The following is a 15490-nucleotide window of genomic DNA, read 5'->3' as shown; positions in this document are numbered from 1 at the left end:
AATAAGTAACTTACCATATTGTATATTGTAGCTGTGATGATTGGAGTTTGAACAGTTTAGCCTATGCAGGACATGAACCTACAAGACTACAACCTTAATTTTTATAACATAACATTGCTAACCTTCATTTTAATTTACCATACTTCAGGCTTTTGGAACCCTTGTTCTTTTATTGCAGTCCTCACTTTTAAACCACTGTATGACAAGTGAGGAACTGTGGACTCTCAAAATATGAATGATTCAAACATGTTGGCATCATTTACTTTGTAGTTTGGATCTGCTCCTGGCAAAACTTGTCCCAACAAGCTTCCAACATGATATGTCTGCACATCTTGGACCTGATTACCATCTCAAAAGTATGGCCCCATCAATGAGTATGAAACATGTCTGAGATGTACCAATACAGATCATGTTGGAAGTGTGTTGGGACAAGTTTCGTTGGGAGCAGATCCAGACTCCTTTGATTGAGTCATCTCTTGTGTCTAAATTTCAGTGTAAATGTGCATTTCAAGTATATGGCAACTTATATTTTGTATTTCTTCAATTTTGCAGATGGGAAATGATTGCCCAGTGTACACTGTGGATGAAGCACTTGTGTCCTTGGGGTTTGGGAAGTTCCAAATCTTTGTGCTTGCTTATGCTGGGGCTGGTTGGATTGCAGAAGCAATGGAAATGATGCTTCTTTCTTTTGTGGGACCAGCAGTTCAGGCTGAGTGGGGGCTTTCTTCTCATGAAGAGAGTCTAATAACCAGTGTTGTTTTTGCTGGCATGCTAGTTGGAGCTTATTCATGGGGCATTGTTTCAGATAACTATGGACGGAGGTATGCCGTTTTATACTTTATATGCATAGTTTTCAAGGCACCAAGGTGAGGCTAGGCCATAGGGGGTGCCTAGGCCTCCCCTGGGCAATGTGTGTGTGTGTGTTTTTTTTTTGCAAGTAAAAACCATATTATCCTAGGGTAATTCCCTAGGTTCCATTAGCAACTAGTGATCATGATGTTTCCTTAATAATTATCTAAGAAAAGTATAAACTTCATGTTAGTGTATAGAAAGTCAACATACTCATGAGAAGGAAAAGAAGAAAAAAAAGAAAAATTCTGAAAATACAAGGGCTGAGCCCTATTTTTGTCCTAGGAAAAGAAGAAAAGAAATTTCAAGTTTTTCCTTACTTATTGGTTCAGGTTTCAAGAAGTAGAAGAATGTCCTAGGAAGAAGTGCTGATTGGATAAAATTTTAAGTTCTTTCTTACTTATCGGTTCTGGTTTCGAAGTCTTTGAGTGTTTGAGACAGCATAGGGCAATGTGCGTGTTGATTGAACCCTAATAAATAAGAAAATAATAAGAAGAAACTAGCAAGTGAATTCCTAGGTGATTGGACCCTAACAGATAAAAAAATTACACTTTCTAACAACCCTCCAATTAAACATGGACACGATATCAATCAAATGAAAAAGCAAACAATCCAGTATGTGCATTCCTAGGTGATTTGCTTTCCTTGAGTTCATATGGCCACAACAATTTCTTGTGACCCCTCCAATAAAATACAAGGATCCTATCAATACAATACAGAGAAATAAAACCTTATTATGACAACTAGGATATACCAAGTCAACCTAATATACGTTGTAGTTCACATGGTCACAAAACTTTTCTCACAACCCTCAAATAAAACATGGATGTGCTATCAAACAAATGAGAAACCAAACCACCCAGTAAGGATGTACCTGGGTGGTTTGGCTTCGATGAGTTCACATTGGTGACAACACTTTATTGCAACCCTCCAATAAGCAAATAACCTGGATGCCTGGGTGGTTTGGATTCACTAAGCTCACATGGTTATAACACTTTCTTGCAACCCTCTGATAAAACAAAAACATGGAATCAAACAAATCATAAGCCAAATCGCACTGTGAATTCTAGCCTAATATGTGGGGTAATGAGCTCACATGGTCATGGCACTTTCTTGTGAAACTCTAATAAAACACAAGCATGATATCAGTCAAATGAAAAAACAAATCACCCAATGAGTGCATTCCTGGGTGATTTGGTTTCGACGAGTCACATGGTTACAACACTTCTCGCTACAACTTCCCAATTCCTTGTAAATAGTCTTGTAAAATACCTTCTAAAATGTGAATGCAACTTTTAAAAAAATGAAAAGAGCTTAGCAATATTACTCAACCAGTTTATTTTACTATTATCTAGAAGCTTATTTCCTAGGTATTTTCTTGATGAATCAATGAAACTCCCTCTCAAGGTTTGCTTACAGAAGGTAACTAATCCTTGGTAAATTTCCTTTTACAAAAAATGAAAGAATTGATGATTTGACAAAATCAAGAAAATGGGCTCCTTCTCTTTTTTTTTTTTTTTGAGGAGGTAAAGTAAGATTTTATTAAGGAAAACACAATGCAAGATACAGGAGGGGTTCACTGCACAAAGGCTCCTTCTCATTTTTATCCTTACATAATTGGAGCCGCTTTTAGTAACTTGTCAGTTAGGGTGACAGGTTCATCTTGATCAGTGATGTTAGGCTGGGGCCTGGGGGAAGGATGCTGTATCTTTATCCAACCTTTAATTCACTAATGACACCCTCAAGATGTTAAAAATGTCATCAGCTACTTCTATCATTCTTTGGGTAAAACGTAAAATAGAAGTTTCTTTGCTGCAATAAATATGCAGAAGGGAATAAGGGCTATGCTTCGGGCCTAGGTTGTGAGGGGATTTAATCCTTTGTTTTCCACTTGGTGGATGCCCTAGAGCACTTGATTCTGGGTTCTGATTTTTGAAAGATTATGCAACAAATTTTCTTCATGAAGAAAAACTTCATTCCTCCTCGGTGTTGTGTTATACTCACCAAAGGCCAACATACCTTTACCAATCGGTCATAATTTTTCTTCATATCATTGTTGAGGCCTTGTGAAGGTTGTCAATAAAATAGAAAAGAATCATGCAGGATCACTAGGTAATTGCATAATTGGGAAGTGGTAGAGGAACAAAGACTTAAACAGGGGCACGCAAGAAAATGTGCCCTTTGGATGGGGGTCCAAAGCTTATGTGTTCTAAGAATCAAAGCAACGAATGTTGTGATTTTTCTGAAAACTTTATGATATATTTTGCTGTTGAGGTATTTAAATCATTCCACAAATTCTGTGAGGTCTGACCTTTGGTTACATTCTTTTTGTTTACAACTTTACATACAGCATGAAAGTTTGACATTTTAATAGTCTTAGTACTTTTGTGCCAAATCACCTCATAATGGCCTCTTGTCCGAAACCCCAGTTTCTGGAATTTTGAAAGTTTATCTCATGAAGAGAATTTTTTTGTCCTCTTGTGGAAAATGTTATCGGAGTGCATTCAAATTAGATGACTCCATCTCATCAATAAAAATCTATGCAAGTTTTCACTGAAAAATTCCGTCTCTACATATTTATTCTGATTTTTCTTAAACCTTCTCGAAAATTTGCAAGCTTAGTGATTTTAGCTCAAACCTTTTCAGTGCTTCCCAATTCTTACCTTTAGTCAATGAATCATTCATAAATCTTATTTAGTTTATCATTACATTTCTAGATTCACTCTTGAGTCATAACTGTCCTACATTGGTTTGATATCAGAACAGTCGGTCCTTGATCAGCTTGGTATTAGGGCACTCTGTCCTACATCACAACATTGTTTTGTAAGTTTTTGAATTACTGTAGTATTTTATTTTTAAACAGTGCTTTTGTCTGTTAACTAGGGGTATGCCTTGTTTATTGAGTACAATTCATTTCATTCAGATTGATTATATCTATCTATTCCTATATTTAACTGTTATTTGCAAGATAGCTGTTATTTTTTAGCACTTCTTTTTTAGTTTATTTCTTTATTTATTACTTACTTTTGTATGTGCTCTTATTCTCTGATACACCCTTTAACTTTTACAGTTTTATTTCATTTCATTCTCCAGGACTGGGTTTTTCATTACAGCAATAATTACTGCTGGAGCTGGTTTATTAAGTTCTTCTTCCCCAAATTATATTTCATTGATTATTCTGCGTTGTTTGGTTGGAATTGGTTTGGGAGGTGGTCCTGTGCTTTCATCCTGGTTTTTAGAGTTTATTCCTGCCCCAAAAAGAGGTACTTGGATGGTTGTTTTTTCAGCTTTTTGGACTCTTGGAACAGTTTTTGAGGCTTCACTTGCTTGGGTACTTCCATCACTTCTCCACCATAGATATATGTAGCGATTACTATCCTTTTCCTATACTCAATCCTTGTGATTTGAAATTGGAAGTTGGCAGGAATCTATAATTCATTATTTTAACTAGTTTTTTCATTGTAATTCTCAAGGAAAAATGTTATGAATGAGATTACTAACCAGAGAAAGAACTGATAGGACATTCCTTGATCATTCTATCTGATTAACATGGTCAATAAGACCTATATCCATTGAAATTCATCTTATTGTTATTCAGTATTTTCCATATTACCTAACTGCCTTGGATATTTGTTGCTGAATAGTATTATTTTGGTGTCCAGTAGTAATTTATCAGATTGGCTAAGATTAACATCATTTCCATATGATCCCATGATGGGTATTTTCTCCCATATAGATACACAGATGTTCCATTTTGTATATTTAGTGTAAATTTTCCTAGCAAAATTTCCTTTCTGTCATTGTCTTGAACTTTCCCTTATTCTATTTTCCCCTTATTATATTCAACAGACATTTTCCCCTTATTATATTCAACAAAAAACTTCTTAAGAGAGAGGGAGGCCAATAGCTGATTTGGCTGCCCCACTCAATATCTTATATGCTTATTAAATAAAAGAGAGAGAATACAATGAACAATATTCCCTTAATAGGGCTGCTTCTGCTAATAACGTGAAAACAAACATAAAAACTAAACATAAACTGTTGGGCCTTGGGCCTAATAACACTTAATAAAAAGAAACGAAAGCTGCTGAACCTCAACACTCTAGTACCATGTGGCTTTGTTTAATAATCTAGCAATAAAACAAATGTAAAAAGGAATGAAAAGATTTCTGCTATGAAGAGGAAAAGAGAAAAAGAGAATAAGGAAAAGGATTTTCAGTTAGAAGAATATGAACTGTTTTCTCCTTCACTGTCCACCCCTTTTTTTACTTCATAAGGATGAATGTTAAATTGCAACTATGCCCTTATTTAAGAGACACTAAGAGAGAAATAAGATAGCTACTAAAACGGTCTGACAGAATGACCAAAATAGCCCTACCAACTAGATTCTATCAATATCCATTGAAGCAATATTCATGTAATTATTATTTAGTATTCTCCATATTACTTATGCACCTCAGATATTTGTTCTTGAAGTACTCTAAATCAACTAGTATTATTTTGTTGTCTAGTAGTAATTTATCAGATTGGCTAAGATTATCATCATTTCTGTATGATCACATGATGGGTGTCTTCATACGTATAGATACACAGGCGTTCCATTTTATACATTTAGTGTAAGTTTTCCTAACAAAATTTCCTTTCTGTCATTGTCTTGAACTTTCCCTTATCCCATTTCCTGTTATTATATTCAATAAAAACTTCTTAATTGTCAAAGAGAGGGAGAGAGAGAGATCAGATTACAGAAATACGCTCATTTGAAGTGAAATGGGTTCAGTGGTAACTGGGAGCATCTTTTCCAACCATCTATTAAGAGAAAAACCAGAGACTGTTATATGAAAACAGTATCAGGAACTTTCTGTCCCCATTTGCAAGTAGAGTCAATTTTTTCGAGGCAACAACCTTGACATTACTGAATCAGCACAAACACACAATGGTGATATACTTGAAGAAATCATACATTGTTGGCATCTTCACTTTTGAATACATGGTACATTATAAGGATCTCTTTATATTTAAAGACGGGAATCATGTATATGACATCCTAAAGACTACCTTCCATACAGTTTCTGATTGCTTTACAGATGACCAGGATGAGATAGACTTCAGACCACTTGACACTTAATCCTTCATTTGCATTGCAGGTTATCATGCCAACACTGGGATGGAGGTGGCTACTTGCACTGTCCTCTTTACCGTCATTAGTTCTGCCTCTTTTCTATAGTATAACACCAGAGTCACCGAGGTATCTCTGTCTGAGAGGTAGAACCACTGAAGCTCTTGATGTTTTGGAGAAAATAGCAAGAGTGAACCAAACTGAACTTCCTCCTGGCATGCTTGTTTCTGATTACAAAATTGAACGGGATGAAGAATGTATTCCATTAGAAGATACTCATTTACTCTCACCAAGAAGAAAGGAAACCATATCTTCTAAGAATATGAGCTCCAAAGTGGGAGCCCTTAGTTCTCTGTTTATTCTTCTTTCGCCAAAACTAGTCAGGTCAACCCTCCTTCTGTGGATGGCATTCTTTGGGAATGCCTTTTCATATTATGGTCTTGTATTGCTGACCTCCGAGTTGAGCAGTGGGAAAGGAAAATGTACACCAAATGCTTTGCATTCAGAAAATTACCATAATACAAATGTCTACAGAGATGCTTTTATCACTAGTTTTGCAGGTATCCTTTATGTATGACTTTTCTTTTCATTCTGTTACAAAAATTTCTTCTTGGCATCACAACTATATGCCAATTTTTCCTCCAAGAAAAAGGCCAATTGATATTTGACTCTAATATGCTTCCAGAGTTTCCTGGTCTCCTGTTGTCAGCAGCAACTATTGACAGTGTTGGTCGCAAGTTTACAATGTCAGCTATGTTCTTCTTAGGTTGCATTTTTCTTCTCCCACTGGTAATCCATCGAGCTGAGATCTTGACAACTGGTCTTCTGTTTGGTGCACGCATATGCATTACTGGAACCTTCACAGTGGTTTATATTTATGCTCCAGAGGTTAGTTGATGGAATATACTATTTTGTTTTGAAAGACTATTTAAGATCACATGGCCGAGCTAGATATGACAAAGACATCCATAGAATCTGGGAGAAGCATTTCTTAACTGTGAAATGGGTCATTCTAATTCCAACTGTTCAGTTGATTGGAATCGGAATCCTATTCCCATTCCTGCTGGAATGGCATTCCTCCATTTGAGGGAATGACCATTCCCTCCCCTTCCTTTGGGAATGAAATTCTATTCCAGCTTATTCCAATTCTGATTCCAATTCCTGTTGAACCAAACAGACTATGGGAATAGATCATTCCAATTCCGATTCCAAGGGATTTTGATTCTGGTAACAATTCCGACTGTGAATCAAATGGACCCTTACTCTGCATTTTCAGCATAAAATGGTATCATTTTAATCTTAATAACGGTACCTTCCCTACATTTTGGTAAAAATTTAATTTTATTGATTGTTAGGTAAAAAATTTAAATTTCTAACCCTTTCTCAACCAGAACTTTCTTTTTCTTTGTTTTTCATTTTTTTAGTCACAAAGTTCAGTGTGTGAAAGGGATAGTCTCTTTGATTTTTTGATTGTTATAAGAATACTTTTCAATCGAACTACTATCTTGACTCTCTCTACGGTTTCTTTTGAAGAAAGTTTACAATTTGCATTGATATTTTTCTTGTTAACGTGTCTCATCTATTTTACTTCTTAAGAGTGTACCGGAAATTTCTAAATCCAACCAGAATTTAGTGTAATCACTTACCCAGAGTAAGAAAAAGGAAATTGGTGCCATCACATACAACACTGGAATTGCATTTCATTTTTACCCGGCCTCCATCAGTTACATAATTGATCCCATAATAATAGACTATGCCCTGATATTAGTTATTACATTTTTCTACAATGTGATATGGTTTTTGAATGTACATCCTCCCTCCCCCTTTTTGAATGAAAGTTACCTTTTTTTCAAAAAAAAGGGAAGTGGAAATTACATTAAATTTCATAATTTGGTATAGAACCTCCTCTTTCTCTATCCGTTTTTCTTTTCTATTCTCTTTTGTTTTATGGAGTTGGGTGCTTTGTTTTCAAATAGCTAATTTCCACATCCCTTGCTTCTTTCTGTAGATATATCCAACATCAATAAGGGCCACTGGCCTTGGAGTTGCAAGCTCTGTTGGAAGAATTGGGGGGATGATATGTCCTCTTGTAGCTGTGGGATTAGTACATAGCTGTCATCAAACTGCATCCATTATTCTATTTGTGATTGTGATGTTCCTTTCAGGGTTCTGTGTTATGCTCTTCCCTTTTGAAACCAAGGGCCGTGAGTTGAGTGATACTGTATCTGGCTCAAAACAAATTAATGCAGTGGCCTGATGGATGATACCACTGTGATTGTATCTCAATTTTTTTAGAAATAGGTTGATCTTTCTCCAGTTTATTCCTTGGGGTAAGTAGAACAGGAATGCACCGAGAAGCTACATGTACTTCACCTGTATGTAATATAATGTATTTCCTATAAGGAGCCCATAAAATGTTAAATTATAGATTTCTCTAGCATACTCCAGATTTATTTGCTACCAATTGTGAATTGTGGTAGTGACCACATATTTGATAAGCCAGTAAGGTAGGTGCTTTGAACTCTCATTTCTGTGCTTCCATCTGATATTTGTTTCTGCTAAATATTTTGTTTGTTTCTGCTAGTGTAAACGTGTTGTTTGTTTCGACCAGTTACTGTTTGAAGGGGGCTGAGGACCACCAACTGATAAGCTTCCTGGTGTGTGAGTGACATGGACAAAGGATAATTTTGGGGACTCTGGCATTGCCGCAGCTTGAAGAAGAGCCTGCAGAGGCGATATTGCTGCCAGTTACTGTTTGATAAGCTGCCTGGTGTGTGAGTGTGACATGGACAAAGGCTAATTTTGTGGACTCTGGCATTGCCGCAGCTCCAAGAAAAGTCTGCAGAGGTGATAAGCTCTCTCTTCAGTTAAGTTGGAAAGCAAATTGACAAAGGAGGCTGATGAGGATGGATGAGACGAAAAGATGTTGCACTAGAAATGAAATGGTATAAAGTATGGCTAGTGTAAACATGTTGTTTGTTTCTACCAGTTACTGTTTGAAGGGGGCTGAGGGCCACCAACTGGGACTCTGGCATTGCCGCAGCTCCATGAAGAGCCTGCAGAGGTGATATTGCTGTCAATGCTATTTGAGTGTTTTGAATCGATGCAATCTGAAGAATGGCCAAAGTTACTTGTTTCTTTGTTTAAATGCCGTCTGCAGACCAGACTGTGGGAGGATCTGGTACTTGCTGTCAAGAAACGTGAAAGTAGTTGGTCTGTACCCACCACCATTCTGTTGTGTCATGTTGCTTACAGTTGTTTATTTAGTTGGTGACTCTCATATAGCATTGGTGGACATGAGTTCATGAATCATGGGTTATAATTTGTAGGCTGTAATATATTGACGGTAACTGGATAAATGTCAGTTGTGAATGCAATGTAGTGTCTAGTTAGTAGTAAGCACTTTCAGACATCTTAAAGTTGCATCATATGGCATTATTAGTTTAGACTTTGTAGCTGTGGGATTTCAATAACCCACTTTCTTTTTTGGACTGTTTCAGACATCTTAAAGTTGCATCATATGAAAGAGTGAACAGTCCAAAAAAGAAAGTGGGCTATTGAAATCCCATAGCAACAAAGTCTAAACTAATAATGCCATAATGGCAGTTGGTAACTTGGGACAACAGGGATGGTCGCCCTTAAAACTTAATGCAATCATACTTGTGTAAGGCTCATTTTGTTTGCAGTGCAAATTTAATTTTACTGGTTTAAATGCACGGGAGTGAGTGCAAAATTGCAAATATGCTTGTAAATTCTGATTTGTTTTTACTTCAGATATTTTTTCGAGAAGTAAAATAAAAATAAAAATAAAGTGAAATAATAGGCAATTCATTTGAAACAAAATGAAGGTAAGAGAAGAGTTATTTGTTTTGGGAGTGAGGTTGGAAGCAAAATGATGTGGTCTCCACTTTATCCAAGAGAGAATTGAGGTGTGAGGAAGGTGTGCACATATTGCATCAGTTTTAAATTTGCACCGTCAATAAGTGTAAATGTGACAAAAAGTACAAATTTGCATTGCAAGAAGATGGAAGCCTAAAAGCGTTGGCTGATATGCATAGGCCTATAAACCGTATTCAAAAATCTGAATTCAAATTCGAGATTCAGCACAATCAAATCGAATATTCAATTGAATTCGAATACTATTTTTTATCGATTAAATTATCGGATCAAATTTGGATATGCATTGATCTAATCTGATAAATATCTGAATCGATTATATATATATATATATATATATATATATATATATATATATATAAAATATAAAGATTAAAAAATAAAAAATAACTAATGACTTAATGAATAATGAGTTCAAAAATCTCAAAATAGAACTCTTTCATTCGAACGAACCTCCTTACCACCTCTCTCTCATCTTCTCAAAACCCTAAAGTAAAAGTATAAAACCCTAACCCTCCGGCCTTCGTCACTCCCTTTGCCGTCGCCGGACGCTGCCCGAGTAACCATCATCGGTCCATCACCGGTCATCGCTCCTCATCATTGTTGTTGCTCATCTTGTCTTACCTTTATCTCTCTTTTCTCAGTCTTAGTGACAATGAGAAAGTGAATCGCCACCAGGAACCCATCATTATTCAACTTCTTTTCTCAATTTCAGTGATAGTGAGACAGTGAATTATTGCTAGCATCACCTTCTTGTGCTGCAACCCACGATTGTTGCTGGGAACTCATCACCTTCTTTTCTCAATTCAGTGTGAATCGCCAACATCACCTTCTTTTCTTAGTCTCAGTGTGAATTACCAGCATCACCTTCTTGTGTTGCAACCCACGACTGTTGCCAGGAACCCATCACCTTCTTTTCTCAGCCTCAGTGTGAACCGCCAACATCACCTTCTTGTGCTGCAACCCACGACTGTCGTTGAGAATCCATGCCTACCATTGTCCCCTGCCTCAATCAGTCGAATTCAAATCGAATATCCAATCGAAATCGAATTTGAACTCAAAGATTTGATATTTGTTGGATATTGAATCGAATTTGAATATTAGTGTTCATAATCGGTTTTGAATTTGAATCTAGCCTGATTCGATTCGAATTCAATTCGCTTACAAGCCTATCATACGCATAGTAAAACATGGATAATATATATATATTATATTATTATATAATATAAAGATTAAAAATAAATAAAAAATAACTAATGACTTAATGAATTATGAGTTCAAAAATCTCAAAATCAAACTCTTCATTCGAACGAACCTCCTTACCACCTCTCTCTCATCTTCTCAAAACCCTAAAGTAAAAGTGTAAAACCCTAACCCTCTGGCCTTCGTCACTCCCTTCGCCGTCGCCGGATGCTGCCCGAGCAACCACCATTGGTCCGTCACCGGTCATCGCCCCTCATCATTATTGTTTCTCATCTCATCTTACCTTTATCTCTCTTTTCTCAGTCTTAGTGACAATGAGAAAGTGAATCGCCACCAGGAACCCATCATTATTCAACTTCTTTTCTCAATTTCGGTGATAGTGAGACAGTGAATCATCGCCAACATCACCTTCTTGTGCTACAACCCACGATTGATGTTGGGAACTCATCACCTTCTTTTCTCAGTCTTAGTGTGAACCGCCAACATCACCTTCTTTTCTTAGTCTCAATGTGAATTACCAGCATCACCTTCTTGTGTTGCAACCCACAATTGTTGTCGGGAACCCATCACCTTCTTTTCTCAGTCTCAGTGTGAACCGCCAACATCACCTTCTTGTGCTGCAACCCACGATTGCCACCGAGAATCCACGCCTATCGCCGTCCCCTGCCTCAATCAATTGAATTCAAATCGAATATCCAATTGAAATCGAATTCGAACTCAAAGATTTGATATTCGTTGGATATCGAATCGAATTTGAATATTAGTGTTCATAATCGGTTTCGAATTTGAATTTAGCCTGATTCAATTCGAATTCGATTTGTTTGCAGGCCTATCATACGCATAGTAAAACATGGATGATGGATTATGGATGGAATGGGAATCGTTTCATATCGGCCATGGTATGTCATCCGGCATTGTAATTGTCATGAAACTCATAATCAATCTTAGATTATAAACAAGATCAAACAAACAAACAAACAATTAAGCCAATAAACAAAGAGGTAAAGTTATCCAGAAATGTACCAAATTGAAATTATAGAGAAAATGAAGTAAAACTTAGCACAGGAATATGTAAACGATTCCTAAGACCTCTACAAATTGTATCAAAATGCTAACACCGAGGGTCATGAGTCTGCAACTGCTCATAAGGTGATACGTAGTATTGGCGCCCAATTAAAGATCAAAGTATTGGTATTGAGTATCATATCAGATAACTCGGATATGGATACGGATATAGATACGCTTTGAAAACATATGGATATGAACGGAAGACATAGAAACGCTTGGATATACAAGTGAAATGCATACAAATCACATAAATACATTAATCATACTAAACCAAAAGTTGAATTATCTATAAATAAGATATAAACATATGAGAAATGCATACTTCAATAAGTTATATGAAGAGAAATATTACAATAAACAATACCGGGACTCTAGAACATTCAAACATTGTACAATAAATATCGCTCTTTCAATTTTATAATTATAAACTTAAATTTTTATTAATTTTTGGGAATATTTATTAACTTAGTAATTTATTTAAATAGCAATTATTTTTTAAATAATAAATATGTTTTCATTTTTAACATATAATGTTTTTATTTTACACATAATTGTAAAATAAAACAAATAAATCATTTAGGTAGATAAAATAAATTATATTTAATTTTAGTTTTTATTAAATTTTTTTGGGAAAAATTAAATCTTAAATTATTCATTTTGGTTTTACAATTATAATTTTCTGTTTTTCACTAATTTTGTTGGGGGGATTTATTTATTTAGTATTTTTATATAATAACTCTATTTTTTAAATAATAAATATTTTGTTTTTCTTTAATTTTCAATTTTTATTAATTTTTTTAGGAAAACTAAATCTTGAATTATTTATTTAGTTTTCATATACTATTTTTTAACTTGTATTAAAGATGAAAAACAATCCAAAAGTACTCAATGTACAATTTTGTCAATCTAGACACTGATACACCTTCATAACGGTGTGTATTGGATCGTATCCACCAATACAGTGTGATATGACCCGATACACATGACTCGTAGGATATGTATCCAATCGTAGTGTATCCTATATCCATGATCATGGATACGGATATGATACGGCCTGTATTGAGAGTATCGTATCGATACCTTAATCCTTGCGCCCAATACATTAACCGGAATTCAAACTTCAAACTTTTGAGTTCCATTCATTTTGTATGTATTTGGTTCCATGGGCATTTATGGATAGGATGATCATTTGTATTTTTTCACTTTAAACATTTATTTGTGCTTTTTCACTTCAAATGTTTTTTTTTTTTTTACTTTAAACACTTCTTTTGTTTTCTGGTTGGGTTCCACTTTAAATGTTTTTTATTCTCCACCTCAGATTAATACCCATTAAAGTGTGCCACATCAACATTTAATTTCAAGAAACGTTGAGGCATTGGGGAAACAAGAATTTGATGTTTTCCCAAATGCCCCATGCACAAAAATTAAAGCATTTCAGTTTTCTACTATTTATTTGATAGGTCCGAATATGATATGAAAAAACATATCATATCTAAAACCTCTATTACTGCCACGTATACAACAGTTACTGAATTTATTTAACTGGTAATTAATTTTTTTTATATTAATTAAAATTTAAAACACTCTTTAACCTATCCGTTAACCGAATCCTCGTTACCCATTCTTATTTCCTTCAAGTTCCCTCTTCTAGTCGAACTTCTCCCTTTTGAAATCGTAAATCTACAATTGGGTTATTGATTGGACCTAAATAAAGGATTTGGATTTGGTGAATACATACCCCAGAATTTATGCGAGTGAAAATAATGTTCCTTTCCCGTAACCTTCTAAGTGGACGGGCAATTGGTTGATGGCTGTCAAACAAAGCTGGAACAATCTCAGATTGAACTTTAATCACCTTTTCATTGTCAAAAACCTAATCATTTTATGCATATAGTTTCAAAATAATCTTGTCATCCTTATAGAGCTTAACCTCTGCTAACATGTCAGCAATGCGTTGGGGATCCACCTCTGTATTTATTTTCCGCTGTAAGGCATCAATTCGATCCTCAAATGGTCGCATTGTGTTTACAACTATAAGTGTTTCATCAAGATCAAATACGTCTAAGATTTAGCATGACAAGACAAGAATTGTAAAGCCCTGGTGCAACATTAAAACCCCAAAAACATAAATATTGTTCATCATTCTTCCTAGATAACATGGCTACCAAATGGAGTTCCTCCTCTCCTAGTGGCATAACTGCAGTCTGTAAACCAAAAATCAACAAACACAAGGCATAGTAAGTGAAAAAATGCTTTGAGAAGTTTAAAATAAACACATACAGGGAAATAGCAATTGAGTTGTATTTTCAGAAGAACTAAATGCTAACAAAGAAGCTGAAACACTTGGTCAGTCGGTAAAAAATAATTGAGTTGTATTTTCTTCTAGGTTGGACATATTTCTGAATTTATTACCAGTTGGAGAGATTTTGATATTTTGTTTTTTTTACGATTTGTCATGTTGGAGTCGGAGCTCTACTAAGAAAGTCCATTATTACCTACGATGCTGTATTATACGAATTAGCAGTTATAGTAATGTGAATAGAGACTAATCTTACCCTCATGAACTCACTCCCCCCCTAAAAATACAGATTAATGAATCAAAAACTAACTCAATCTCCAGTGCTACAATTTAGTTACTTTACCACTTCGGCAGTTGCCCACGAATATATGCATTGTGGAACTCTTCTTCGATGGCAGAATCCTACAACAGTCCCTCTTTGGTGACTGCATAGGAAAAAAGAAATCTGGTTAATAACCAAAATGCAGAAAAACACCCCACTCATCTCCTATAGATTGGCTGCAGGTGGTTAATACTTGAAGAGCTAAATTAATTAATTATTACTTTTCGCCAGCGAAGTTTGTCTGGTCTCTTGAAGACGACAATGGACTCGATTGCAGTTGGGGAAGCCATTTTCCATCGGCAATAAAGGTTGTCTCTCTCTGTAGCGGGACTCGATTGCTTCTTGGCAATAAGGTTGGCATAACTCAGGGCATGGGGTTAGAATTTGAGGAAAAATCTATGGGGGTTGGAATTTGAAGAGAAAGAGAGAAGGGGGATGGTGAGTTTAATGGTGAAAACGTTTAGGCCTTTCTTACCTTGAAATGAATTTCATTTTTGAAATGTAATTTAAATAATTGTTTTTGAAACCGGTTACCCAGGATAACCCATATTCACCGAAACAGAAAATTGAATGTTCATCGGTCCATCTCATGCAATATGATATGGAAAAGATACTTTTTTCATATCATAGATTTTCCCTTATTTGATAAACGGTAAAATCAAACAATCGTTTCATTTTGCTTCATACGTAATAAACGCCAATGTGGCGGTGATTTTTCAATAAATGCCTATGAAAG

The 15490-nt window shown here is 35.5% G+C and overlaps 1 protein-coding gene and 1 long non-coding RNA gene across 2 annotated transcripts in view; one reads left to right on the top strand and one right to left on the bottom strand.

Moving 5' to 3' along the window:
• The window catches only part of NIAP (Major facilitator superfamily protein), a 30219-nt gene extending 21814 nt beyond the window's left edge, over positions 1 to 8405 (top strand). Inside the window, exons 2-6 of the mRNA XM_088958568.1 lie at positions 553 to 821; positions 3943 to 4180; positions 5994 to 6525; positions 6651 to 6853; positions 7974 to 8405. Coding sequence (XP_088814694.1) covers positions 553 to 821; positions 3943 to 4180; positions 5994 to 6525; positions 6651 to 6853; positions 7974 to 8222 — 1491 coding nt within the window. The 3' untranslated portion in view covers positions 8223 to 8405. The remainder of the gene's footprint in view (positions 1 to 552; positions 822 to 3942; positions 4181 to 5993; positions 6526 to 6650; positions 6854 to 7973) is intronic.
• A 5568-nt stretch (positions 8406 to 13973) lies between these two features.
• On the bottom strand, positions 13974 to 15113 carry LOC148844411 (uncharacterized). The gene is made up of 3 exons (XR_016102864.1): positions 14976 to 15113; positions 14776 to 14857; positions 13974 to 14337 (listed from the first exon to the last, which is right to left on the bottom strand). It is a non-coding gene; the product is annotated as an uncharacterized LOC148844411 (long non-coding RNA).
• Positions 15114 to 15490: the final 377 nt, after the last annotated feature.

Source organism: Nelumbo lutea, chromosome 8 (genome assembly GCF_056320005.1).
Source record: "Nelumbo lutea isolate HS-2025 chromosome 8, American lotus-T2T, whole genome shotgun sequence".
NCBI classification, from domain to species: domain Eukaryota; kingdom Viridiplantae; phylum Streptophyta; class Magnoliopsida; order Proteales; family Nelumbonaceae; genus Nelumbo; species Nelumbo lutea.
The sequence above is the reverse complement of the archived record's forward strand: the minus strand, read 5'-3'. Positions and strand labels throughout refer to the sequence as shown.